Here is a 27,361-nt window from a genome sequence, read left to right as displayed (position 1 = left end):
AATTAAAAATATTGGTCCAACAATGATAACGCAAACATGTACTATATTAAATTATAATAAATTATAATTAAACATCGAATAATTAACGATATTCTACAATACCAATTATTTCGTATATATGTGATTGTTAGAACATTTCGACTTTATAACAATAGAAAGCAGCTCATAAAGTCTGCCGAAATATACGATCGACATCCTATACACGTCCTACGACAGAAATTACTGGACACGACACCCTAATTACACCCCGAAAGAGAACTGAATGCGAACTGTACAATAAAATTCACGAAAATTCCCCGATAAAATGGTGATAAAACAGGCGTTTCGCGAATTCATCATGGCCGTTCATTCATTTAGTATCAGTTTCATACTTTTACGTTCCAATTGAATTCTCTGACAGCCAGAACAGCCAGAATTAATCACAATAGCGTTACACGCTCCACAAATTGCCTTCACGATGCAATTCCAGTTTCCGTAACAATGAACGTCGATTTTCCCTCTCGAAAGAAAGAATAAAAAAAGAAAAAAGCGGGTCAATGGTAGTCACCATGAAATCCAATCGACTCTCGTCAACCCATGTAAACTTCCTCAAAACAAATACTAAAAAAAGAAAGCAAATATTACTTCGACTCACGTTTGTGCTTTCGTTTGCAATCAGTCTGGCACACAGCTTCCATTCTCTTTGCTCCTTCCTGGTTCTTCTTTCCTCTAATAACATCGAGGATATCAACCCAGCTGTGCACCAAAATGTATCCGCGAGGCTGGCCTGTTAGAAATTCCAACGACAGCGTCGCGCAAAATGGATTTCCGGCAGCTAGCGTTTTCCACAGTACTGTTATACATGTATATAGCAAGCTCATTCTCTGATGCTTTCACGCGGAATGCCGTAATTGCGTTTCTTCAAACCGATCGGCATTTTTACTCGGCGACTAAAATGATTCTCTCTCACGTTCGTCGTTTTTGCTCGATATTGGACGACTGCAAGAAGACAAACGGAGAAGTATCAGTTGCGTGATCAATGACTGAAATACGGAACGCGAGGTGTTCGTTATGGTGTAGCCGTCTTCGGTGTTTTCGCGTTTCGCGATGGAAGGTTGAGATGGCGTGTTTACGCGTTTGCTTGGATTTTGAAAATAGTGATAATAAACGTTAATTTTTATTCCCACTAATCTACGGTTGAAGAGTTGTACAATCAATTGAAAAGTTGTTAATAATCAAAGACTAATTAATCGTTATCTCTAGCAAATAAATTAATTATAGAATAGATTTTTTTTTAATAATGATTCGACTCATCTTTAAATTAAGCCACAGTAATTAATCTGATAATTGTATTTCAATAATAACTTATCCTATTCAATCAGTTACCCTTGCAGCATAAATCGCCGCTTTGATTCGGCATTTTAACAAAATTAATTAATAATATCGATCGTTACCAAGCGTTGTTAATATCTATAACGTATTACCATGCAAATTGCTACGGAACGGTTAAATCACAAAATGTAACTGACGAAAAACGTAGAATCGACGAAAAAAAAAAAATGAAAGAAAGAATCTTTTTCTCAAATATACTTGCGTCCTCCCAAAATTATTTAGAAAGCAACTGTTTATGTACTTTCAGACTACGATAATACATATTCCTGCTGAATCGGCAACACGATATTGAAATCATTTTCTCTGATACAAAGCGACGAATACATAAATAGTACCGTGTCAGAATATTAATGTGAGTAACTGTATTTATCATTCACCTGTGGCAAATTTTTTAATGCAAAATACAAATTTTCAAAGGAACCGAAGAAAATTCGAGTGGAACAGAAAATAAGGAGACTGCGTTCGATATAGCCAAATGCGTTTGCGGTGTAAAGTTAAACGTTAGCCAGACATTGAAGTTTCAACCCTTAAGAGGTAGTGGAACGACGCCGCCTTAGACCTAAAGATCAAGCGAAGGGTGAAAGAGATAATAGAGGTGGAAGTGGCGGTGATAAAGACGAGATAAAGGTAGAATCGATGATATAGCGGAGGTAAATGCGGTAAAAAGAAGATGAGCAAAGCTGAACGAAGCGTAGGGACGTGGTGCGGGGTGGAAACGGCATAGAACAATGAACCGAAAATGGAAGTAATGCGAGCTGGGATGGCTAGACTTCATCGGGAGGAAAAAATCGTGTTGAACTAGCGCGTAAAGTGGTAAAGAACCGGGCAAACGTAATATCAGAGAAGTTGAAGAGTAAAAAGTGACGGGGAAAGAAACGACAGAAAATAAAAAGCTCGCATTGGTGCGAAATCTAGCGGAATTAAAGAGTAGGGAATTGACGAGGGTGAATATGGCTATCTCATTATCGATTTAGCTTGAGTTCTGCACGTAAAATGTTAAAAATAAATAGATGAATTACACGAAATTATTAAAAATTTAATTATCTCATTAACTTTCTTTTCTTTATTCATTTTTCATACTCTTTTCACCAACGAATACATCCCGATATTTTAATTTTCACATAGAATTTAAGGGATCGTAATTCGAATCTATCTCTAACGATTCTAAATTTATAAAATCATGAATGACTTGAAATAGATCTATTTGTGATTTCATATTTGTACGAGATTGTTGAATTGTTTTCAATCTAAGTACAGATCCAAATGAATTCGAAATACAACGTTTAATTCAAATTCGCTGGGTCAATTTTTTGTTAGACTGAGATTAAATCTAATCTCAATTGAGCGTGGACTGACTTGGCTTCGGTAAAACGCCAAAGTAAACAGATACAGCACTATAAAATTTTTCTGAAAGTTCGCCACAAACGTTTTTTTGAACTATCCAATCTTATCCAAGCGTGGCTATAGGGAGAAATTGGGTATCGATTTACTTCCTACAGCTATTTTTCATAAACGTCGCGTCGCAGCATCCTTGTGGAAGTAGACGCTATCACAAGGAACACCGTGAGCTGGACGAAGATAGCTTTTCAATAGGACGAACGTCGCGAAGTCTAATAGAACGTCGATAATGTTTTATGCATCTTTCATTCGCGGTGGCTTCACGGTTGTTCAAGTTTTCTTCACGTTGATCTTCGCGTAGATCAAAGTTTTCCTTTTATTCGAGAACAAAAGTCACGGTCGCGGCTCGTTGGTATTACGGCTTCGCTCGGGAAACACAGGAAAGCCGGGAATTCACGCGAACTTCCAACTACGCCCAGCCGTGAACAGGCTTTTCCTTCGACTCTGGCCCCTTTCGATTCGCTGCCCCAGTTTCTAGAGCGGTGCTGCATTATTTCGAAAGTCCGATTCCAAAGAGATCGGTTCGAGCTACGATTTACGCTCGGTTCGACGATAAAAGTCGTCTCGCGATAGTCGACTGCGAATCGCAGCAATTTAGCTGATCCACGTCACAATGACTCTTAAGTGAGAGCCTCCAGAAATTAAATATTAGTTGAAAGTTGTGCAGTTATGGATTAATTTTCATTTCTTTTGATACTATCGACCGTTTCAAAAAATTTTTTCTACTATATTTTTTTATTCTTTTTATTATACCTTCTAATATTTTCATTTTATTCTGTGATATTATATTTTATAATTTAAATTAATAAACGGCTTATCTAGTACAGTTTTAAAATATCAATTATGCAAAATCAATTACATTATTCCCTGTCGGTTCGAAGAAATTAGCCGTTTATAATAATCACAATAGGTGAGATCGATAACAATTGTGGTCAATGAGAAGAGTATATCGCGGTAATAAATCAGATAATCCAGTGGCTATCGATTAATGCAATTAAATAATGTTTTGCGTTACTCACCAAAATTGAAAAAGTAACCTTCTAAAATAAAACATACGTTTATCCGACTTTTATTTATACATGCAAATAAAGTCGAAGCTGAATCAGGCCATTTGGTTACCGTAGTCAACATTATCTTACTTATTTTTCATATCTTTGTCGATTTACTTCGATACGCAAAAAATGTTTAATATTCTTATAATATTTAATAATATAATATTGTAGTTATGTAAAGAAAGATATCTAAAGAAAGCTAAAAAAAGAAGAAAAAGGAGAAAGGTAACTGAACATAAAGTTATTAACCGAAAGAAGCCCATGGCACATAAAAATATCCGTCAAAGGTGAACGTAGTTCTCGCTTTTTAATCCGTTCGCATTTTTGTCGGATCGGGCAGGAAATTTGATCTAGAAGTAAATTGATTGATTACTGGGCGAAGAAGCTTCTCGGAGTTGTGACATAGAACCGAGTGCCTTAGAAAATAAACGAAATGGACACTTTGTTTCAAAGCAAAGCAAGAAACTCGTTCCCTCTGGTCCGTATTGTTCCACTGGACGAAAGATCGTTTACGTGACCGAGAATCGCTAGCGTGAAATGTAATTTATAAAATGTCACTGTCTTTGAAATTCAACTAGTGGATCAGTTTACTTTCTTGATATTCTAACAATAAAAAGATACAAATATCATAATCGTTGATACATTATTAATTTCTACAGTCTGTATAACTCAAAATCAAAAGTTATGAGCTACATCGGCCAAGGTGTCGGGATACTTATGAACGAAATTGCATAGGTACGTCATAAAATGACATGCAACTACGCATTTGTCACGTCAGAAATTCTATTCGAATCTTTAAATTTTGATATTAATTTTATTTTCAATTAAATCAATTAATCTTCCATTTTTACGTACATTAGAATGTCTGAAACTGTTGCACATTATCAACTAACTCTTGACGCTCTACCTACCGGAGATGATGTCCACTTTGTGGTTTGTCGGTGGTCACTAACTGTCACTTTGTCCAAAATTATTCCTGTTGACTATTGTGGTCGTTTCTAGGACTTTCTTCCAACTATTGATTTCGACTACTACTTTACTCGGTTTTAGCCTGATAATGGGAGACAATCGACAGAAAGATATTAATGATTATTATCATACGCATTCTTTTAGTATTTTTCACAAATTTAACAACTAAACAGAAGTAAACGACCGATAGAAGATCATTTTACATTATACTACTTACGAAAAAAAGTAGAAAGTGTAGAATACAATTTTTCGTTTAAGGGTTTAGGCTACCTTGAGTTGATTGAGTCTCTTACAACCTTTGGCAATTCTGTCTGGTAAAAGAGCGACGTTAAAGAAAAATTTGCAATACAGCCATTATTATACAAGAAATAAGAATCTTAAAAAATAATTTTTTTACATAAAAGTTAGACTGGAATCTTATTAACGTAACACAAATTGTTCGCGGTGGAGTAGATGGTTAAGGAATACAACCGGATACCTTTAGCTCTTGCGTAACATACGGAAGTACGTAGGACTTAAATAAAATGTTGGCTTTTGTGAAAACTCTTGAACGATGAGTTTCATTTTTCATAGAAAAATTCATTATAAAAATATCTGTAGCGAAGAAAGCCTTAAATATTTCGCAAAAACCATACGTACTTTCCTAGATTATGTAAAAAGGAAAATCGTGTTAAAATTTAAAGTGAATCGGATAAAAATTGTAGAAGAAACTTACGCCACTCGTTTTAAAAGTCATATTTTGCAAACATATGCTTTAAACCGTGAAAAATGAAACTTTTTATTTAAAAGTGCACAGTTTCCACAAAAATCAACATTTTTTTAAGTCCTACGTACTTCCGTACTAAATATTACGCAAAAACTAAAAATATTTGGTTTTATTCTTTAGCTCAAACCGTAGCGTCGTAATCTACGCCACCGTGAAGAATTTATACTGCATTAATAAGATCGCAGTCTAACTATTTCGCAAAAAATAAAAGATAAAAGAAAAATACAGAATTATTTCTTGAGATTCTTATTTCTTGTATAATAATGGCTGTATTCCACATTTTTCCTTGAGTTTATCATCTTACAGGACAAGAATCCGGACTTAACCCCTTAAGGCCTTGTATTATAGAAAGTTCAGTCTAGAAAATTGTAATAAATTTTCAAATTCGATTCGCTCTAAAACGAAACCTCGTTCGAAATATAAATTGCAGGGTATTTTTGCAGCTTGAGCGATCGACCGATATTGCTTGAAATCGAATCTCGGGACAGGAAAGAAACAATATCGGTACGTTATCTGATCGGTATAATGGTTTTATTTCAAGGCGGCCGCTTAGTTTTTTGCGTATTAAATTTCGCAAACGCAAAAACAGTCAGGACGTAATCGGATATCGTTGATTAACGAACCGCTATTTCCGCGAGATAGCAAAGATGGTTATAGGTAATCAAAAATGTTATTAAATGCAACTTTCGAATGCAATCAGAGCGGCCTCCGTTTAATCATTTTAATCTGTTTTCTGTCATTTCTATGGAATACCTTCGAATGCAATTTTAATGGGCGCACTTTGAATCGCCGAATATGTTTACACTCCTTCGCGTAATTATTTCACTTTATCGATTATTACATTAACAAAGTAACTGAAAACAAACAAAGTGTTTACGATAAGCCTCACATGTTTTCATACAGTCATTGAAAATTTCGTTGCAATCACATTTTGAGTAGCCGATATTAAATCAATCAACTTAACAATTTCTGGTTACGTAACGTAAAATATATTTGCTGCACAGTTGTCGTGGTACATCGTGGAAAGAACAGTGAGATTCGTTTATCTTTGAAATATTCATCATGTGATGTTATAATCTTTATAACGCAATGCTATAGAAAATTAAACGTGAAAACCTTCCAGGCAACGTTTCTTTTCGCTCCAATTATTTTCTGATTACGTTATATCACGTTCTTCTTTGCCACTACCGTCTTACAGCTGTTCGAACATTGTCTACCTAGCCGTCGCGAAAAGAGTAAAATAATCAGCGTAATTGGAAAATACTGTTATTCCAAAGCTGCTGGCAATTTTTTATTGAAACAAGAATATACTTCTACTTAAATAAAGAACGCATCTTTGTCCGCCATGTTACGAGCTTTTATGTACACTTAAATAGCGGACAGGATGCCAAATGAAGGATAATGAAGTGCACCATACGCAAACTTTATTTGCATTCCACGGATCGCATATGAAACAGCGTACAGCATATTGCATTCCTCCCATTTGATGGCAACGCACGTTCACGCTACACCGATGTTCTAATGCATACTCGAAAGTGATAATAGCTTTCTCTCATTACTGTAAATACGACACCACTGGTACCATTAGCATGGCGAAAATAACCGCATCGTTAAATTGTACGATCAGGTCATGAATAGCCCTTTAATCTCATGAACTGTCCAGAAATACCGTTTGTTTATAATTGCATACTATCACTATAAATTGTCTACCACTCCAAACCTGATCGGTAAGAAAGTACGGTGGTTGATATGAAATAACGAACGTGATTTATTTTAATAATAGGCACAATTACGAATAATATAATTCGTTATTCGTAATAAACTATTCGGAATGTAATTGAAGGAAATAATTAAATTATTTTGTTAAGTAATGGTTGAAAGCTGTTTTATTATATATTTAATTACATCTATACGACGATAATTATGATCAAGATGAGACTATTTAACAATTATCTGTTCACGATCACACTTGGAAAATTTGAAGGCTCCGCTAAGAATATCATCATACCTCGTTTATCTCACGGATTCTTCAGAGGTATCCAAAAACTACAGTTTCTCGGTTTCTAATTGTTTCTAAGTGTTGCTAAGTATAATATTTACATCTGCGAGAAAGACATCAGCCCTTCAAGGCTCAAGCGTACTTCCACAATGAACAAATGAAATAGGACATGCCCTGCACGAGCAACTTTGCTCGCAAACTTTTTACTTAGTACAGGATGTTTCCTCTTAGTGTCTTCTACACAAGCTCGTACACTTTTGTAAAATTTCCACCGACCGCGAATGCATTTCAATTAAGTCGACGAGAAGTTAGGCCACGCGGCGTTGTTTGGTCGTGTTGCTTGATTTGACCGTGGTCCACTTAGGCGCGCACTGCTAATGAAATATTTACCTTTCACTAAGAAATAGACGCTTATTTCGTCACACTGTTTCACCGGGTCGTGACGCTTGTTTGAAAGGTCTCATAAAAGGAGCAAGAATATTCGTTTTTCGCATCGTGTTACTCTTTTCACCCTAATTCCGTTCAATTCTAATTTCCTCAAGCAAGGGTACTTGGAATCGTGGAGCTAAAAATGGAAACAAAAAGTAATGTGCGGAATGCTCCAGTAATTACGGTGCAATTGGCAATCTAGAGATAGCCTAATAAAAGTTCCTGTTAGGTTGCTATTTAATGCATTTGTTCACCTCTGTACGTTACATTTTGAAGAATATTATAGAATATTATGTGTCTTAACTGCAGCGAATAAACATAATATTCCTGTAACATATTGAGGACTGTAATTATGAACCAGGTAAAGCACTTTTTGTATCCTCTGACCACTGCTGAAATATGTTGCACGTTATACAAAACACTCCGTACATGATCGATATTTATAATACTCATTATTCTTCGAGCGGATTATTCAATACATGGAGAACGAAAAATATAAATTGCAAAGTCTGGGTTGAATGGATCCAGTATGCGAGAATTATGCATCCAAATAATCTTCGAAAATCGACCAAGCTTGTTTACGAACAAGCGCAAACGTTCTCCCATGACGATGTAAATTGAAGCGATTTCCAGCTGGCATGGCAGGCCGAATTTTGGCCGTGTTTAAACTTATTTTATGCGTAAATAGGAGGCGGGCGGAGGACGCATTGTTTAACGTCCAGAAAATCGTTCAGGTTCACGGCTCGTTCGATGATACACAAACGCAGTCCAACTAAACTAATTAACATGAAACAGCTACACACGCCATTCTCTGGCCACAGCAAACAACGGGAAATGTGTGGCCGTCGAAATAAAACATCGACGAGCAGTCGAACGCGATTTGTCTCATTACCAGCTACCAGCAGGGAAATGTCAGCCTCTGTAAATGCGTTCGGATTATAAAGTAATATGTCACGGAATATGGTCCTGTGGTAGTATAGGCGAGATAAAATTACGTTTCGTCGTACTGACAGACGCTGTTATGACGATCTAGTAAATAGACCATAGGAATTTTTATTACATATACGTACGTATTTTCGGGTAATTATGCAAAATAGGGCACGTCTTACCGATATCGATGACCTCGAAATATGTCGTCGACATACTGTCGAATATTCTGAGTGTAACCGCCGATGACTACGGGATGATCATAATAATTTAATCATCCATCGTATATTGGTTTAATTCTACGAAGTACATCGAATGGAGAGAAAGCAGAGCAACTGGTAATATTATAAATGGAAGACATACACAGATAAATGCAATCAATTGCCTGTTATGTTACTGTATCTACCTGTTAATTTAAAATAAAAGACGACCTCTTTGTAGAACGCAGTTACACCCACATCCGTTTAATTCCACGAAACCCTATCGAGGGGGCAATAATCGATGCGGAAGTTGAGACGGATTAACCGACAAAATAGAATTTCCAAACAGAATTCCCGCAATAAAACCGAGCTCCATACCAACGGGGAAAGAACTAGCGACTGTTATTTGAAATTATCGAGCGAAGCGGGCAATAAACAGAGCCGTTCCACTGTATCTTTCGGTCGCGATTCTCGTCATGTACGTCGCACTGCCTCTCTTGGCGTTATCTTGTAAGATTAAACCACTACGTGAAATACCAATGCTTAATTTATGAAACTCGAAGGAAATTCCGGAGAACGAATTGGGAAAGTTCTACAAAAGGAACGTTCAAATCTGCAAATAATAATTACTGGGAAGAGCAAAAAGTAAGGTGTTTAGAGAAGGAAAGAACATTGACGAAGAAGAGCAGGCGGATGCGGAAGGGGATGAAAACAAGCAGGACTAATTTCTCGCCGGCATGGATCGTTAATCGCTGCAGAATTAAGAGAACGAGCAGGCAGCCGGAGATAAAGACGATGGTGGAAGAGGAGGAGAACGAGCAGAAAGATGAGGAAGGTAGCGTAGGTGGAGTAAGGAGAGAGACTTGAAAGTACCCCAGTTGCGTCCTGGCTCGGCTCCTCTCTTTTCTCTTCGTTCAACCCCTTCTAACTACACCAGCTCTGTCTCAGCTACCCCCTTCGAGCTGGCTTTGTGCACCAACGGCGGCCTTTGAATTTACGTCGAGGAGAAATTTATACGAAAACTTGACAATGCTCGGACTGAGTTCGCTGGCTTTCAAGTCCTCTTCTGGCCCTTCCTCCCTTCTATCCTCTTTTACACACGTACACACATATGATGTATATATACATATCCTTACGAAGACCGTGTGTACGAGATCGTACACGACAAAGTAAAGGTTCTGAACCTAGCGAAGAAACAAGACGTTGGTCTTAGACCATACGTCGTATATTAAGCTTCTTAGCGCCTGATATGTTTTAGAGTAGCTATAAAAAATATATACACCATGAAATATCATGAAACCTGGCAAAAATTATAATTATAGTAATTATAGCCACTGTGTACGCTGTTGCTCATTTTCGAATACGTAGTTCTGACAGGTGGACATGGAACCTAAGTCTGACTGCCATCAATTATACGCAAATTTAAAGATGTAAGTTATGTGAAATTCTTTCTCATTCTACTTATTCTCCAGATATGGCACGAACGGACTTCCGCTCTTTCGAGACATTGCGAGATCATTTGAATGGACGCGATACAATCAGTTCGGTTCATTTTTTCAATGAAAATCAGTTTCTTCTTCGAAGGTGCCATGCAGAAGTTTCGAAACTGGTGGAATAGTCGTAGAAAACAACGGATAGAATATAACTGATTAAATAAAAAAATAACACCGTAAGATAATGCACTTTATATGCACAAAACTGATATTACTTTCTCACCAACAGAATACTCGCAAAATTTTATCTTCATAACTCAGACGTTAAGAGGTCAAATCGATCAAATGATGAAGACGCGTGAGTTATAGTCTTCGAAGCATTGTGGAGAACATCGTTCACGATGTAGAAGGGCGATGTCATCCTCGATGTGAGAGCTTCCTGAGGTCGACGTGGTAGGATCTGAGAAACTGCGCGACTGTCCTCAATGAAAACTATCGCGCTGTCGATAGTTTGGAACAGTTTGCTCGACTCTCGAAACTTTTCCGAAGGGTAGCGTTTGATTTAGTATTTCGGGGGCGGTACGTGTTCGACGGACCTGCTTTACTGCAGAGATATGCGCTTTCGCATGGTTTCAGAGATATGAAAGTGTAATTAAAGATAAAGTTCGATGATGAATACGAGTCCAGAAGCGACAGTTATACTATCGTCCTAAAGTATACTTGCTTACCTACGACAAAACGCAATTCGATCGATTAAAATTGTATATCTGACTTAGGTATATTTTTAGCCCACCGTGTTGACCATCGGTATGGCCAACAAGTTCGCCTTTCAACAGAAACTATCGTCATCACATTATGTGTTTCTTGCGGAATCATACACCTTTTGTCCGTAATGTTTCCGTTTGTTAGTTGAAATAATAGATATAGCTGACGTGGACAGAGAGTTGATATGCCATCCTGCACGACTGTCATTGTTTATTCCCAGCTAAACCGATACGATAGAAAATATCATGTAACATCATAAGCTCTCCACTGAAAGTAGTTCAACAGCGTCCGTTAGCTTTGGATTTTAATATCACAGGCGAAAAAGATAACGACAAATGAACAACACGGGAATGCAGATACGAGTGCGCATCAAGTGCCAGACGAAGCATTCAGACGACTAAAGACGGAAGTACATGCAGCTGACGGATCAAAGCGAAAAGCCTTTGCCAGACGTAACAGATTCGCATGGTTCTTAGTTCCATTAACTGGCAGGCACCTTTCAGCACGGTCTGACCCTCCTTTTCTTTGTGCGAATTGCAGACACTCGAATAAGATCGCCTCTCATATCCTTGCCTAACCCTTACCCCACTCCAAACACTTTAATCTTTGCTCTACTTTCCATAATATTACCTCTCCGAAGGACAACAGAAGGCTCTCTCCAAGAATTCGATGATATTCATGGATTTGCAACTTCAGCAGAAACGACGGAATCGCTATCTGCTTTGCAAACTACAAATCTGATTACCAGCATAAATCCCGTAACGTTGATGCCCGTTAATTCGATAAACACTTCACGCTTCGCGTTTCACGCAGCAATATATCGATTTACCTGCATTCCATAATGCCCATTGCTTTCTGCTTGGTACATTCTTGGATTAAACGGGTCTTCTCGTTACTTTAAGAAACTTGCTTAATCAGAGATTAATATTTCGATTTCGACAAAAATAAATAGCTACTATTTGTGGACAAACTTCAAGTACAAATCATTTCAACTAACCAGCAAGTAAATAGCTACGATTCTTTAATTTCCAATGTATTCGTCTAAATCGATTGCATCGTATATTTTCGACAAAATGTTAACACCCTGAGAATTTCACGAAACCAGCACAAAGCATGTAATTGTACACAAGCGGTAACCCCAAAGCAGATCATGAAACGCACGCGTATATACGTGTTTGTAACAAAACACAGCGACACGGCCCTGAGGCTTGAATTTTAATTATGTGTCGAGGAATTCATTTAATTAAATTCAATCCAAAGAGCGCTGCTAATTTACGACATCTCAGGGCTGTGCAATTTTCACGGGAGAAATTAAGAAACTCGTAAAAATATCAGACGTTAGGCGAAGTTCGTTGGCCGACAAGTTTCCTTCATGCAGAAAAAGAAAAAAAAAAAGAAAAGAGGAGTCAGTTTGTGCGTCGAGGTCCGTTTTTTTCACGGAAAGTCCACGGGAGATGTCTCGCGGGTATCGCACAAGCTCAACCATAGGAACTAGTTTTAAAGAATTTTTAATTAATGAAGCCACCTTCGTAGAAACTCTATAACGACCGTAACACGCGGCCTTTAATAACCATTTACGACTCCGCCGTCGACCGTTCCTTAATTACTAGAACAGACGATGGCCAAAAAACGACGGCAAGGAGTACATAAACGGAAGGCGACAGAACAACGGAAAATTACGGCGGCAATCGATTTTGCAATCGAGCAAGGCGCCTTAAGCAACCCTCCGACCGAATAATTATGTCGAACCACCTGGTAAAACTCAATTGTAGAGAATGCTCCATTAGAGACGCGATCTTTAATTGTCTACTTTAATGTTCGAAATAGGAAATCCATTCATTTTCATGGTAGAAGATAAACGAAGACCGCATGCAAAAGGTACGATTGGTCGGTTTCTGTTGATTTTAGTTTTTTATATTACTTGGTAATTAAAAGCAAGTATTTCTTTCGCGAGTTTTTATGCGTTTATGGGAAATTTAAAATTGCGAAAACGCTCAAAATACATACAGGTAATATGCAAAAATATACGAAATACGTAGAGTATAATGTTTATTGTGATATTTAATGGATAAGAAGATCCACGGTCTAAGACAGTACGCGATATTAGAGACGAAAAGGATTTCTTGAAAAATTTATTTTTAGTCCAACGTAAAATGTGTAAACTTAATCAAGATAAAACTCGAAACTAGATCGATGCCTTATCACGAGAATTCCCGAAATTTCAATTACTTTTTATCCCGTACGATTGTAATTTTTCGAGGAAGCCCGTGAAATGAATTGGCAATTTCGCCCCGAGGATATATATCGAAATTGGTTCCGCATTGCGTAATAATTCTGATTTATCGAGGACGCGGTCGAGTCGCGAAGGAAACTACAATAAAAAAAAACCCCTGTCACGTTTCCCCTAACGACATTACCTCGTCGCTTCGTTTTCAGTCGCCACAATTAACGTGCTTCCCTAATGTAAGGAGTCTGATGAGCTCAACTGAAAAACTTTCGAACAATTACCACGGTCACGAAAGCGTTGCGCGCTGCAATTTTCGTTCTTTTCATTCCGGTCAAGAGCGACCAGATGCGTGCGAATGGACGATGATTATTACTGTACAATGAATTCAAGGTGCGATGATCACAGGAACTTAGCGTACCGCCTGCGTTTAGTTTGCAGCGCACCGCTTCGGCAAACGAGGCGAAGTTACAAGTGTGAACAATTATTGTGCGGCAATTATTTTGGCTTTTCTCGATTGCTTTGAATGGGTAGAAAATGTTGACACACTTTGTGAAACGAGATAAAATCCGAACGAACGGTAAAATGGAATTCTGGGTCTCTCTGAAGAGCATGAAGTTGCGAGATATCAAGAGTGGTTTCTCTAAAGTCGCTCCACATATGGGTGAGCGTACTTTTAACGTATTTCACGAATCTCTTTTTGACGATATATCCGAAAAACGTATCGAATACTTTTCTCCATTCTTGGTGCGATAGATGTTTAAGTGAATGTTTATACACACTGTAAATTTCAGTTTCAAAATTATGATACGAATTGAAATGTGACGCCCAAACGAACGCAAACGTCGTCGGAGGACTGGTAAGCAATCCATCAAACCACTATCTGCACTGGAAGACAATTTCTATTCTGTAACGAAACATGGGCATTCGGCGACACAGATCGGTTGAATGGTCTTGAACAGAGGAACAGGACTGTTCGACCGCACAGAAAACCCGGAACTCGGGGTGTACGTGATGTCACATCAATGCTGAATATTTCGGTTCCCAAAGCGTGCACGGAGAATTCCGTTGCTAAGGAATATCTGTCGGCGAAGTTTCATCTTGTTCCCTCGTTAACGCGTGGCGATGTGCCAGTAACGAGGAAGGAGGAAGCAGGAGGACAGAAAATGGAATCTCAGAGGAGAATACACGAAGAAGAAGAAGGACGCGATGAAGTGACGAACAGAGACAACTAGGCAGTGCACGGGAACGTTCGGAAGTTCGAAAGTCGAACGACAGTTCGCGGCTTTGGCCCCGAAAGATTTTAGAATGAGCGCATTATCACAGTACTCTGACAGCATCACCTGACTATTATACACTCTGAGATATTCAGAGAGTAATCAATTCTTTGGGCTCACTTGGGATGAGATAGACAGCGGCTGTTTCATAATGACAACGTATAAGTTGTCAGCAGAACAAGGCGTTATGCGCGGACTAAGCGTAGACCATACTACTTACGCAGCTTCAAACAACGCGCGCGCGTGTGTGTGTGTGTGTGTGAATAAATTTTCGATATTATTCGCGATACATTTTTAATGAAATAACATGAATTTTATTATATTTAAAATTATATGTAATTGAGTATGTAAATACGTATATAAATTTTGTATAGCATAAATATCGTGCTATAACTAAGTTCGAAATGAAATAATTACGGGAAATACAAACGGCCTTACGTTTGAAAAACATCGTAACGAATTGGAACCTTGATACAAATGCATCAATTAACGTGGACCACAAACTTCGAATCCATCGATGCGGAAGATACGGTCGGTTACGACATGTTTCAAACCACGCATATCAAACAACGATCGCGTGTAATTAAACGCTTATTTACGAGAAGTTTCGACAGAACCGCGTGTAACATTAATAACATTTAACCAGCACGAAATTCCTTGTTAACGTACCGTAACGCCACGCAGCCCAATAGTTTATACGAACATTACGCCAATGAATCGTAGATCTATTCTAATTAAAACTGAAATTCGAATACGAATTCCAAATAGTATCGATCAATTAAAAGGAAAATTAAATTTCGCGCGAGCGAACGCGTTAGGTGGTCGTGTGTTTCGCCTAAATGAATCCAATTTTCCCATTAGCCGGTAATCCCTGTAAAACCCCAATTTACGTTCAGCTTTATCAAATGTTTTCCCAAGATCACGGGTTACAAATAAGAGTACTGTAATTTTAAGTTTAAATTACACTTACTAAAAGGTACTTATCTCGAAACGATATTTCATATATCATATGTTCATTATACAACTACCTAATATCCATCATCCGTAACGTTTCCACGAATCTGGCTTCTTATTTCGATCGACGATGATCGCGCTTTAGTAATTTTCAACGGTCTTCTCCTCCGCATCCGCAATCCGCCTCGCTGTCGCTGGATATAACGTTTTTATCCTGCGGAAGCGAGGAAGTTGAAAGAAGCTGGCACTTCGGGCATCGGCGAAACTTTTATCTGGCTGACGTACAACTCTGTGTCTCTCTTTGGTCGTGTGTAGACGGCAGCGGCGAGTTTCCTGTATTTATGGCGCACAATAATGCGGATGCACAGGGATGCGAAGTTTCTAGTGGATATCGCATATGTATATAGAAGAAACTCGAGAATTGCGGAACGAGAGGAATCCGAATGAAACTGGGATTTCCCTTGCTTTCCATGGTGCACAATGCTGCCTTAAACTGCCAGAGTTACGGACGGAATTACCTATACGGTGAAAGGACCGACAATTAGCGCATGGAACTCGATGATCCGTTAGCCTTCTCAATAAGATAGGATTACGCAGCAGCTCGGTTAAAACACTGTCTCATAAATACGGAAGAATTGAAATTTCTCCCGAGAAAGAACCATTGTATTAGCTCAGTACATATAAAATGTCGTTTTTATCTATTTAATGATATGTAGATAAAAAATATCGACAAAAATTTCACATTAAGACGTTGAGTTTCATTGAGCCTTAAATTTGAGATGGATCAAATACCTTAATCTTAAGGTATTTAATTATATACATTTTATACATTACACTTTTTATAAATATCGTTAATTATCCTTACCATGTAAAGTACAGAGGTAAGCTACATTTCAATAACATCAATCGAAGCTTAAAATCATCATATAAATTCAACATCGGGCCGAAGTCGTTGCGAACTTGTTATTATACGGGGAGAAAGAATCCTCTGCTTCGTGTCAGCCCAATAAAAGTTTCATCGGTGCTCAGGGTGTTAGTAGATGGTATAAGGATTTGAAGACACGCGTGGAAAACCGGTCTCAGTCTTACTCTACTTTATAGGAGTTAGGATAAGTGTGAAGAGAAGTTCCACGGTGTCTGCAATGCGAGTCGGTAGCTCTGGAAGATATCTCCTCGGTTACGTGTCGGTGTAGCTCTGGTTGTTATCTTTCTATACGAACAGATTATGGTTGCCATTCATTCAACTACGAATTAGCCAATGATGACCTGTTACGATATTTTCGAAAAGATAATTAAACGCTCGTTAATGATTGGTTTCAATGGACACAAATTTGTTTAACTGTATTACAGTTTCACATTTCACAATAAAATTAAAAGAATACAACAATTTAGGTAAATCGGCTTGGAATTAAATATGGAAATGTAGTTACAATTGTTCGTTTGATCGCCAATTAATAACGTAATTAATTCACTTAATATCATTATCCTTTTCTACAGTTGGGTCAGTTTTATTCCCTCTTCATATTTAACTATGCATTATTTGTACACTGCCGTCCATGAATATTTGGACCGTTCCATATTATTGCAAATGTGTATATAAATTAGCTGTATCTGAAATATAACTTCTTCATTTGATTTTTGCCTCTGATGGCATACAAGGCAATCATATTATTGACGAAAAAAATATCTTAAATGCATAAATAACACTTTCTAACACACATGATCTCTCGATCAAAACATCTTTGAAACCCGAAGGGTCACAAATGTCTGATTGAATTAACGTGAAAGTTTAAAGTTTATTTTAAGTTCGAAATTCTATGTGTGAATTATTGTAATTTTTCTTATTTCCATTGAATTTTTGTCCCAAAAACATTCAGGAATTATTTCTGCCTTACAGACGACGTGCCTAACAGAACTGCCAGACGTGGCACCGTGCAACGGCACAGTGCGACTGCCACCACCGTGCGAGGATTCCCCAAGTAGCGGCAGCAGCAAAGACCGCAGGGAAGAGAGTCCTCGCAGAAGATGCCGAGTATTGGCGCCCATCTTGCTCCTAGTGACGGCTCTGCTTCTCGGAGGGCTTTGTCTACCATTGCTTCTACAATCCGCGCCTGTCACGCATCAGCAGAGGCTGGACGTGATCAGGAGGATCCTCACTGAAGTGCCTCTGATCGACGGGTAAGCTCGTGCATTCACAGAAGAATCGCGTCACAGAAAACTAACGGAGGTATCGATCGAAATTTCAATGAAATCAGCCTTCCAGTTCTTGCAAGCATCTACGAGTACCATCTATTCTATGACATAAACGAATTAATAATTCACAGGTTCTAATGCTTTCTAATTACTAGTTGAATATCTATTACATTTTACTTTCTCCCTTTCGTCCAGGCCTTCTTGCACGATTGAATTAAAATCATTAGCGAAATTTTACAAGTTGCAAACTACCGATAACGAGCTAGGTAAAAAACTAAAATTGTATAGGTAAATTGTACAAATTACAAATCAACTTATTATTCTGTTGGGTATAAAGTTCTAAAATTATAAAAAAGGAGTTCATAAGTAGTAGTGTGTCGATTCACGAATATTGTTAGTTGGTAAATTATCGTATAAAAGGGCCCTGGATAATACATAAGGATATCCACGTAAAAAGATGTAGCAATATAGTTAGCGAGCGATTTGTATTAAGTAATTCTTCACGAAGCGTTTTCCACGGCTTTGTTCCCCAGGCACAACGATTTGCCCTGGAACGTCAGAAAGTTCGTACACAATCAACTCGGCGAGGTCAATCTGAGCAGCGATCTCGGCAGAGTTGATCCTTGGGCTAGATCAGACTGGAGTCACACAGACATTCCTAGATTACGTGCTGGTCTCGTCGGTGCACAGGTGAGCGTGAAATAACACAGATCCCAACCCGGTTCCTGGTAGCTTTTTCAGTCATCTCTAATTACAATTTCAACTTTGCCAATGTGACGAGATATCCGCGTTTAATTACTTCAATCCAACTTAACGTTATTGTTTTGCGTTTTAAACAAACTTTACGAGCACCTTGTCGACCCTCGATCGTGCGGTTTCTGTTTGAACAACTGTCTTCGACCTATCGTCTAAAGAGACTTTCCGTACAAATATTATTGTAGCTCGGTGAACGACACTCGACTCCACTGTTTTAAAATGAACACGTGAAATGAAACTGTAGAGAATTATTGTAGACGTTCTGTAATAAAGAGAAAATTGATAATATATAAAATAGAAACTAACATGTAAACCAATAACGATAATAAATAGTAAAGCGTAGAATCAAAGAACATACAAATTATTGTGGAAAATTTGAACGATATTATCATTGCAACTTGGCTCACGCAGTTGGAAATTCCTAGTCATTTCGAATTTCACTTCGGGGACAATTTTGGTGGGAATGATTACTTACCGTTTAATGGCACCGAAACCTGCTAACTTTCGATTGAAACTATTCGACTGGCTTCAGAAGGAACGTATCGGTAAATCCCAAGCAAGTTTATGCCTAAACCCTTCGGGAGTAATCCAAGAGCGCTCAATTAAATTCGGAGAGAACCTGTCGAACTGGAGGAAATAGAAATTGGTTGTGCAACGTTTGCTTACAGACAGTGCATGAAATCACGGAATGTTAAGTACGAGTCGAATACATTGCTACAGCAGTGTCGATCGAAAAATTCCGATAATGCTTTCGTGTTTAATTAAATACCCGAATACGATTAATTGGTAAATGTGTATTCGATCTAGTAGTATATTTTAATTGGGATCGAACATAGGAGATTATTCAATTTCCAAATGATTTAATAAAAATATTTGGAATTAAATTTTGCAAAAGACGGAACTACGTGTTCGTTAATTATTAGAATCTTTTTCATTATTGGTATATATAACGCATATATGTAAATATATCAATGCAAGGAATAAAGCGTAATTGGTAATTTTGTTGTTTGTGCTTAATTGCACGAGATGCAGTAATTTAACGTTTAATTAATAATACAAATTGTTGATTGGTATATGTATGTCATCAATATCGATAGATCGATAATAAGTGCAAATTAATTAGGGCGTTTGTAATTGCATTTGGCAAAATTTTTAAGTAAATGATAGCTACAAACATTTCGTCCTATGCGTTATTGGCATACGCATATTTGTATACGGAACAGAGCTATAATGATTGTAAATAGACGAACTTTTATGCGTTTCTATATTCTCATGAACATAATTAAAGAAATGGAACATTATGTAGTTTCATCACAAATTATAATAAATATTATTATATTAAAATATATTTATACAAATATAAATTAAAATATATTTATTTTGGACATTTCGTATATTTTTGTATTTGTTGAGGTTGACTGGTAGAGGAACGAGTGGATGAATTTTTAATAGAAAAATATATTGAAATGAGTAAAGGCATAAGTATAAATATAAGTTCAGGTATAGGGTATGCTGATCCAGATCCTCACTCTTACAGTGTTACAATACAATACAATAGAAGAAGTTATGATAAGGAGCACACTCATATATTTATAGCAAAGGACATTATCAAGAAGTTAACCTTGTAGTTTTAGTTGAAAGCTACAGGAAACATCAATAGAAATCTACTTATAACTCTTTTGTTTCTAAACCTTGTAGTCCAAAACAAAATTTATATTCAAGGGCACAATAATATAGACCTCTCCTTATTTTGAATTTTTTCACTAAATTCTATTCTCTTTGTAACAGCGGTCTCCAGATCATGGATATACGAAAGTAAAGATGTAGAGCTTTTCTTAAAGTAATTACTTCAACAATATTACATGCATTGTGTACATTTTTGCACTTTTCAATTCCCTGTAGATGCATAAAAGACCGCAATTTAATTATAAGCAACAAAATAATCTGCGATTATTTTATCAACAATTCTGTAATAAAATTACATCCTGTCTAAACCAAGCAAGCGAATGCTTTCAACCGATGGCGTATATCATTAATCCTACTTTTTCCCCGATAAATTAGTAATAAGTCCAGATCTTTCAGCAACTGACCACACCTCCAGCTCATCTCGCGTATCTCGATAAATTACGACTATTGAAACGGGTCAACAAGTGAGCACTAACTCTTATCTGACCTAGAGATCCTGTTTGTATCGTCGTGTCGATTTTTACCATCTTCGCAAGATATTGGCAATCGGCAGATATGGATAGGTAGGCCGTGAACAAGGGGCAGATAAACGAGAGCTTGGGGAGTAAGAGAAAGAGGCAATGAAAAAAGAGCAATGATCGGCCATGAAGGCTACTACCATCTACCTGCGTCTTCCTTTGCGATCCAACCGGAACGGCGATCGACGTTAGTGCAACTCGAAACGAGTATTTTTACCCGACCACTAGAAAATGGATTCCTTTGATCTCGCGTAACGAGACAGCTTTTAATCTGATTCGAGAGATAGCCAGTAGGTATCTTCCTTGGGATCTTCAATTAGTCAATAGAGCAGGATATAGAGCCGCACAATCTTTCGACAATCCTAAAAGTCTGTCATGGAAGTACCTCTCTTTTGACTCGACGTTTCCAGTTACCCTTCGTGCGTTGTCCAGCCGCAAAAGCCCAACTATAACTTCCACTTTGCCAACAGATTGGAAAGGCTATATATCGTCGACAGGGTATCGGTTTCGCGTTCACTGTTATCAGTTATAACCTTTGTTCTCGCGAACTGGCGTGACACACTGGAAATTCGAAATTAAGGGACTTTCTATCGCGTCGAATTGGAGACAGGCTTGTAATTAATCCTTTGATCTCGAAATCTGATAGAGGGTAGGAGTTAAGGAGAAAAGAAATTGTCGCTTTTGTGCTGCTGGAAAGATGGCAAATGTATTTCTTTCGACCATGGATAGCTTGTTTATCGGATGCATGTTGGCCGGCTAGATTGTCGATTGTCTCGATGAATCGATTACCAAAACGAATGCAGAAGGATAAATATTATAGGATAAAACGGTCGTAATTTAAAGTGGTAATGGCAAAGCTGCTCTGATTCGTAATTCGCAGATGGTACAATAATAGTTTTCGAAAGGCCGAATGTACAATGCCGTACAAGAAGAACCTGCAAGAATTCTGAGCGCGTTCGACAAAGGAAAGCGCCACATTTCCATATAATTGACTTCTCCCCTAATTATGAAGTCCGTCAACGTACATTATCGAACCAGTATATCTTGCACAAACTCGCTCAGAAAACCAATTCAATCTCACGAATTGAATGCAGACACTCGATGGATTCACCATTGTAATCATTCCTTTTTTTTCCTTTCCTTCCATTCTTCTTTCCGTGCTTGCTCCAGACCATAGAGCTCGTTCTATTTGTGTGTGATTCTATAGAAATTTCAGTCGAATCGACGTTACTTGAAAGATGTTGCCAAGTTAATTTGCTATTATTAAATATCATACTAGACGATACAATCTCGTGATACGAAGATACTTATATAATTATTTATAAATTTCTGTAAAATTATTTTATACAATTTATTACCGTGTAAAAGTGTAAAAAGTACGAGATTCGTAATTAAAAATATCCTGTCAAAAAAATTGACAATTCACACGTTCGAGTTCACTCGTCTTCCCGAAAAACACAAACGAGGGAAATCAATGAAAAAATCATTAAACCAATGCCAGAATCACTAGAGATTGCCTATAAGGGGAAGTCTTTCCAGAGACCTCATAAAAAGCCAGAGTCAGAGAGAAAGTTGTCCCGATCCAAAATTAATAGTCTAATTATGGAATAGATTCATGGTGACAGGGTGGCGCAAAGTCTTCGTATACCGCAAAATTTGTGACCATCCACCCCTTTCCCTTTTCCCCTGGCTATTTCTCTGCCTCCATCCAGGCCCCCAGGAGGATATTAATGGTCCTCTGGGCGCGTTCCATGACAGAAGCAAGCCAATTTCGATCTGGATCAATGACGACACCATAATCAGCAAAGCCCTCCGCAGACCCATTCACTTAGCCCAGACCTGCTGCGGGCAATCGGTGCACTAATACGGTGCTACCAATGTCTGAACGTTCATTTCCCTCTCTCTTCCTCCATCTTGTTCTCCCTGGCACGTTTTCTCTCTCTCTCTCTCTCTCTCTCTCTATATATATATATATATATATATATATATATATATATATATATATCACTGTCCTTCTCAGTGCCACAGCTTTCATGTCCATCTCTATTGCTCCAATTTCGTGGCAACATGTACATACTCGTATACTTAGTCACATATCGTCATCTCTCTTTCCCTCTTCGGCGCTCCCGCTGGACCAGCTGAACTGTACTTGCGTTTGAGATTAGGTCATAGATTAGATGACGCTATGTCGTGTCAAGTGAGTCTGCCTCCTTAGGGAAGCTACGTCGCGAGCAGAGGAAATTTTGTTAAGAAAAACCGATATTGTGAAGTTAAGAAATTTCCTAACAAGAGGTATTTCAAGAAATCGGAAAACGACCGAATATGATTCTTTGTACGCAGGGTGAACAAAGAAATACTTGATTGTATCCTATCGTTTCTTTAATTATTTGTCTATTAATTATTTTTTAAATATTGGAAGTTCGCTTACAAAAGCTGAAGTAGAGGGCTTTCGAAGATTTTCAGATTACCTTTATTTTTCTTCTTAATAGCATGCTGTACTTTCTTTCATAATAGCGCCATATTACCATTAAAGAGACCAATCAGATAATTAATCTACTGCAAATGTATTACAGAATCGGTAAATCTCTCAATGAGACTCAGAGTATAATCAACGGAAAAAGTATCAAAACTTTAACGACCTACTATTCATACCTACGATATTCCTTCGTTTCTATGACGTTTTTCTCCATTGCAGAAAGCATCTCATAATTGGTACGATATAACGAACAGGTTTGAAATCAACAGAAACTTAACGTAAATCGAAGTTAACGATCGAGCAATTTTCATTCTTCTTGTCTGGGTAGGAAGGCTCAGCCGATCATTCTCGTCGCAAAATGTTTGCCTGGCCCCGATAGCAAAGCATTCCAAGCGATTAGTCATAATGGTCCGACTCGCATAATGGTCCAAAGCCAAGAGGCCACGTACTCATTACGTATTCGGGCTGGGCCGTGGTGCATTCGAAACTTCGACAAGTTTGCGCCGGGTACTATTTGGACTTGGCGGAGCAGGAAGAAGGCTTGCTAACGACTCTGCCAGTGTCAATGGGCCGGGAAGCTTCAAAAGAAACTTTGCCCTTCGATTATTGACACGATAATTACGCGGGCTTAGTTACCTCGCGCGGATCACCTACTACTCACCGTCTTAATAGTTCAATTTCGCATTTCTATCGGCTGAATTCCGAAGAACGTAATATTTTATGGTTATAACTAATGCGGTTATAACCTACGGAAGAGTCTATTAAAACAGAGTCAAGTAAGATGATTTTAACAACTTTTCATAGACTTTATATCTTTTTTCTAAATTAAAAGTTCTATTCTTTTGTTCGCTCATTGGAGATATGCGTTACGATGATCCTGTTTCTTACGAACTCATTACGACGTATGTCAAGCGGTATTATATAGCTTCTGTAAATTTTAAATATTTGGTATTTTCTGTTCCTGATTCTCAGGACTAATGATGAATTCGGAATGTACCTATCACAACAATTAACAAGAGCCGCATCTAAATTCCAGCATCGTACGACTGGCGTCTCACGTAATTGCCAAGCTTTAATCAATAGTTTCTAATCACCAAATTCATACGTAAACTGGTTTGTGTTGGACTCAAAGGATTGCCCTCTAACGATCTAACCACACAGATTACTAATGAGTAATGTTCCATAGTTCGGTAACGTCGATACATCACGATTGAAGATAACGAAATCGACACAAAATTGCGTGAATGAAATTTCCAAAAGTTCTCTACGATATATACGATATATCCATTATATTTTCGTGAATCGGCATACATGTTAAAACATTTATTCACACTTTCACGTAGAAATTCGTCTTGTTAATTTAACCTACACGTTTCGAACGAAATCAACGAATCCGATTCGTGAAGGGAATTAATTTCGCTTGAAACGCGTATCCATTCGAGGTTCGTTAATTCGACATTGAAAGTCACAAATAGAAAAAACTGAAATTTCATTGTACGAGTGACGAGAAAACCAGGTGAAAGAGATGGCACGTGTCGATACGTCAATCACTATGAAAATCATTGGAATCCACCCTGCATAACACACATCCTCTTTTTGCCTCTTGTTCACCTACGAACAGAAGCGCCACCATCATGCGGGCCTTCTGTGCTTACACGCCACTGCGACTGACGCAACGCGAACAAAATTCTGCTCGAACGTTTAAATTATTCAATTATATATATTCCGCGCGACGATAAACTACCAAAAATGTCACTTACGAGCATCGGGTCAAATTATTGCCTGTCATTGTTAATTACCACACGTTGAAATTAATTCTTCCACTTATCCTATAGGCACTGACTGGACGAACGTGGAGAATATTCGCGTGAAAAATAAAACAAATCAATGAATCAGTCAAAACGAACCGACCAAGTGTTAAACAAATTTTAAACATTTACAAATTTTAGGAACGCAGATTTTATATAGATATAAGATTTTTCCGATTGGCAGTATAAGGGTTGAAACTTGTTCTTAAAAATTTATACCGCACTACTTATACGAGAAAGTTGATTTCGACGTTTCTTCTTCTATCTTCAACATAAAACAGCACCTTCCTTCGACAAAAGGAATTTCCCTCGCGTACATCGCCGTTACTCGAAAATAATCAACGAACAAAGAACGATCGATGAATGCAGCTTATGCATACGAGCTCCTCCAACTTCTCCATCATCCTGTACAATGAAATTCCAATGTTTTCATCTATATCAAACTCGAAGGAAGAAGAATTTTCTCCATCTGTTTGAGTTGAATCGAAAAACTCTGAATAAAATTTTCGTGAAAATTGGAGCGTGGTTAATTGTCCTCGTTAACGATTAATCGTTAAACAACGAATCAGAGTTTTATGAGGGGCTGATAAAATCGGGCAAAGGGGTGGTTGCGTTTGTCGATATGTCAATCACTTCGCCGGGGTTACGGAGATGCGGCTCACAAAACGTTACTTCCGCACATGCACCTCTCCTCGTCATTTATGGCGGTGACTGGGAAGGGTGAGACGGATTGGTTGTTATTACGAGAGGGTATAATCGTGATGCAGCACATGCAGGACTGGTTTACGGGCATCCATTTATAGTAGGCGCATGGCACTCTGGCTGGCGTACCGCTATCATAATTAGGTCATACCAGCCAGTCCTGATGCACGCAGCCATTTTCAAAGAGTAAACGCACTCCTCTGCTATTTAACGAGAGGATTTCATTGGGTTCTTTATTTGAACGAAACCGACGAACCCCCGGTGTTGGTTACAAGCAAACGAATCGCGTACAGAGGAATGGAAAATTCTTTCATGCGGAATGTTTCTAGGCAAACGTACCATGAATACGACCGAACGTAATTAAAACAGTGGAAAAGGAGCACTGATTATAGTTAGTACGCATCGAAACGAAATAAATTCTTGCTTCGTAAGAAGATGCTATGATTCGATAGAAACGACTGTTTGAAACTACGTACCTGTAACGTGCATCTAAATATGTATTATGGATGACCAGAATTAAAATGACGAAGCGAAGCGAAGAGAATTAAAGTGATAGGATGAAAATAAATAGGTATATATATAGTAATCCAGTTTTATCGGGCCAAACTTGTTTGGGATATTCTATGGATATAAATAAGAAAAAATGTTATATAAACATAGTTATATAAACATAGATCGTTTGAAGCTTCATTAAAAAGTTATGACAAAAATATAAAATACGAAAAGGACAATATTTAGACCCGCAGTGTCGTCTAATTTCATACCACTACAATTTTATGCGTGTATTTTCTAATCGATTTCGTGCAATGTATTATCGAGACAATGCTACGTTCAATCCTTTCAAGTAAAATTTATCGAACCGTTTTGGACCATTTTTCTCGTGTAAGAAATGGCTCGACAAAATTCAACGGGTGCTAATAACGAGAGGTGTGTTTTATTGCATGCTGTTCATGAGAAGTATTGATTGCATAGGCTGTTCGCCAAAAGCTTAATTTCCGGTTCTGCAATAAGGATGACTTGCTCTGATCGACTTTTAAATTATGAAAACGTAATAAAAGAAAAGAAATAAGCCCCGACACTTTTTACTCATCACTACCTTTACGATATCAAGAAGAAGAGAAAAGGTGTAGTACAATATATTATGTACAGTAGCTTACAATATTATTTATGTTATGCTTGACTTGCTTATGCATCATTTGTGTTATGCTTGACTTTTAAATTATCTTCGATTTCAGGCATTTCAATTTCTATTCTTCACGAAATACGTCAGTTTTGGACAATTTTAAGAATCAGACTATTCGCTGTTAATGTTAAGTTAATAATTCCATTATTAAACATAGTTTTCATTTAATACTTTGCAAATTTAAGTCCGCCTGCATATTCTTACAATGTCAAACTAAACACCGTAGTAATCAAATCACGCCAACTTCAGATTCTAAAGTTATATAAAACCTGAAA

General features: G+C 37.8%; 1 protein-coding gene across 8 annotated transcripts in view; it reads left to right on the top strand.

The window, feature by feature from the left end:
- Positions 1-27,361, top strand: part of LOC100647944 (dipeptidase 1) — a 152,706-nt gene that overhangs the window by 82,433 nt on the left and 42,912 nt on the right. For all 8 annotated transcript variants that reach the window (XM_048412037.1, XM_048412039.1, XM_048412038.1 and 5 more), the window contains 2 exons: positions 17,662-17,942; positions 18,491-18,647. In XM_048412037.1, the coding sequence (XP_048267994.1) occupies positions 17,662-17,942; positions 18,491-18,647 (438 nt within the window). The remainder of the gene's footprint in view (positions 1-17,661; positions 17,943-18,490; positions 18,648-27,361) is intronic.

Source organism: Bombus terrestris, chromosome 14 (assembly GCF_910591885.1).
Source record: "Bombus terrestris chromosome 14, iyBomTerr1.2, whole genome shotgun sequence".
In the NCBI taxonomy this organism is placed as follows: domain Eukaryota; kingdom Metazoa; phylum Arthropoda; class Insecta; order Hymenoptera; family Apidae; genus Bombus; species Bombus terrestris.
This window is presented reverse-complemented; position numbering and strand designations above follow the sequence as displayed.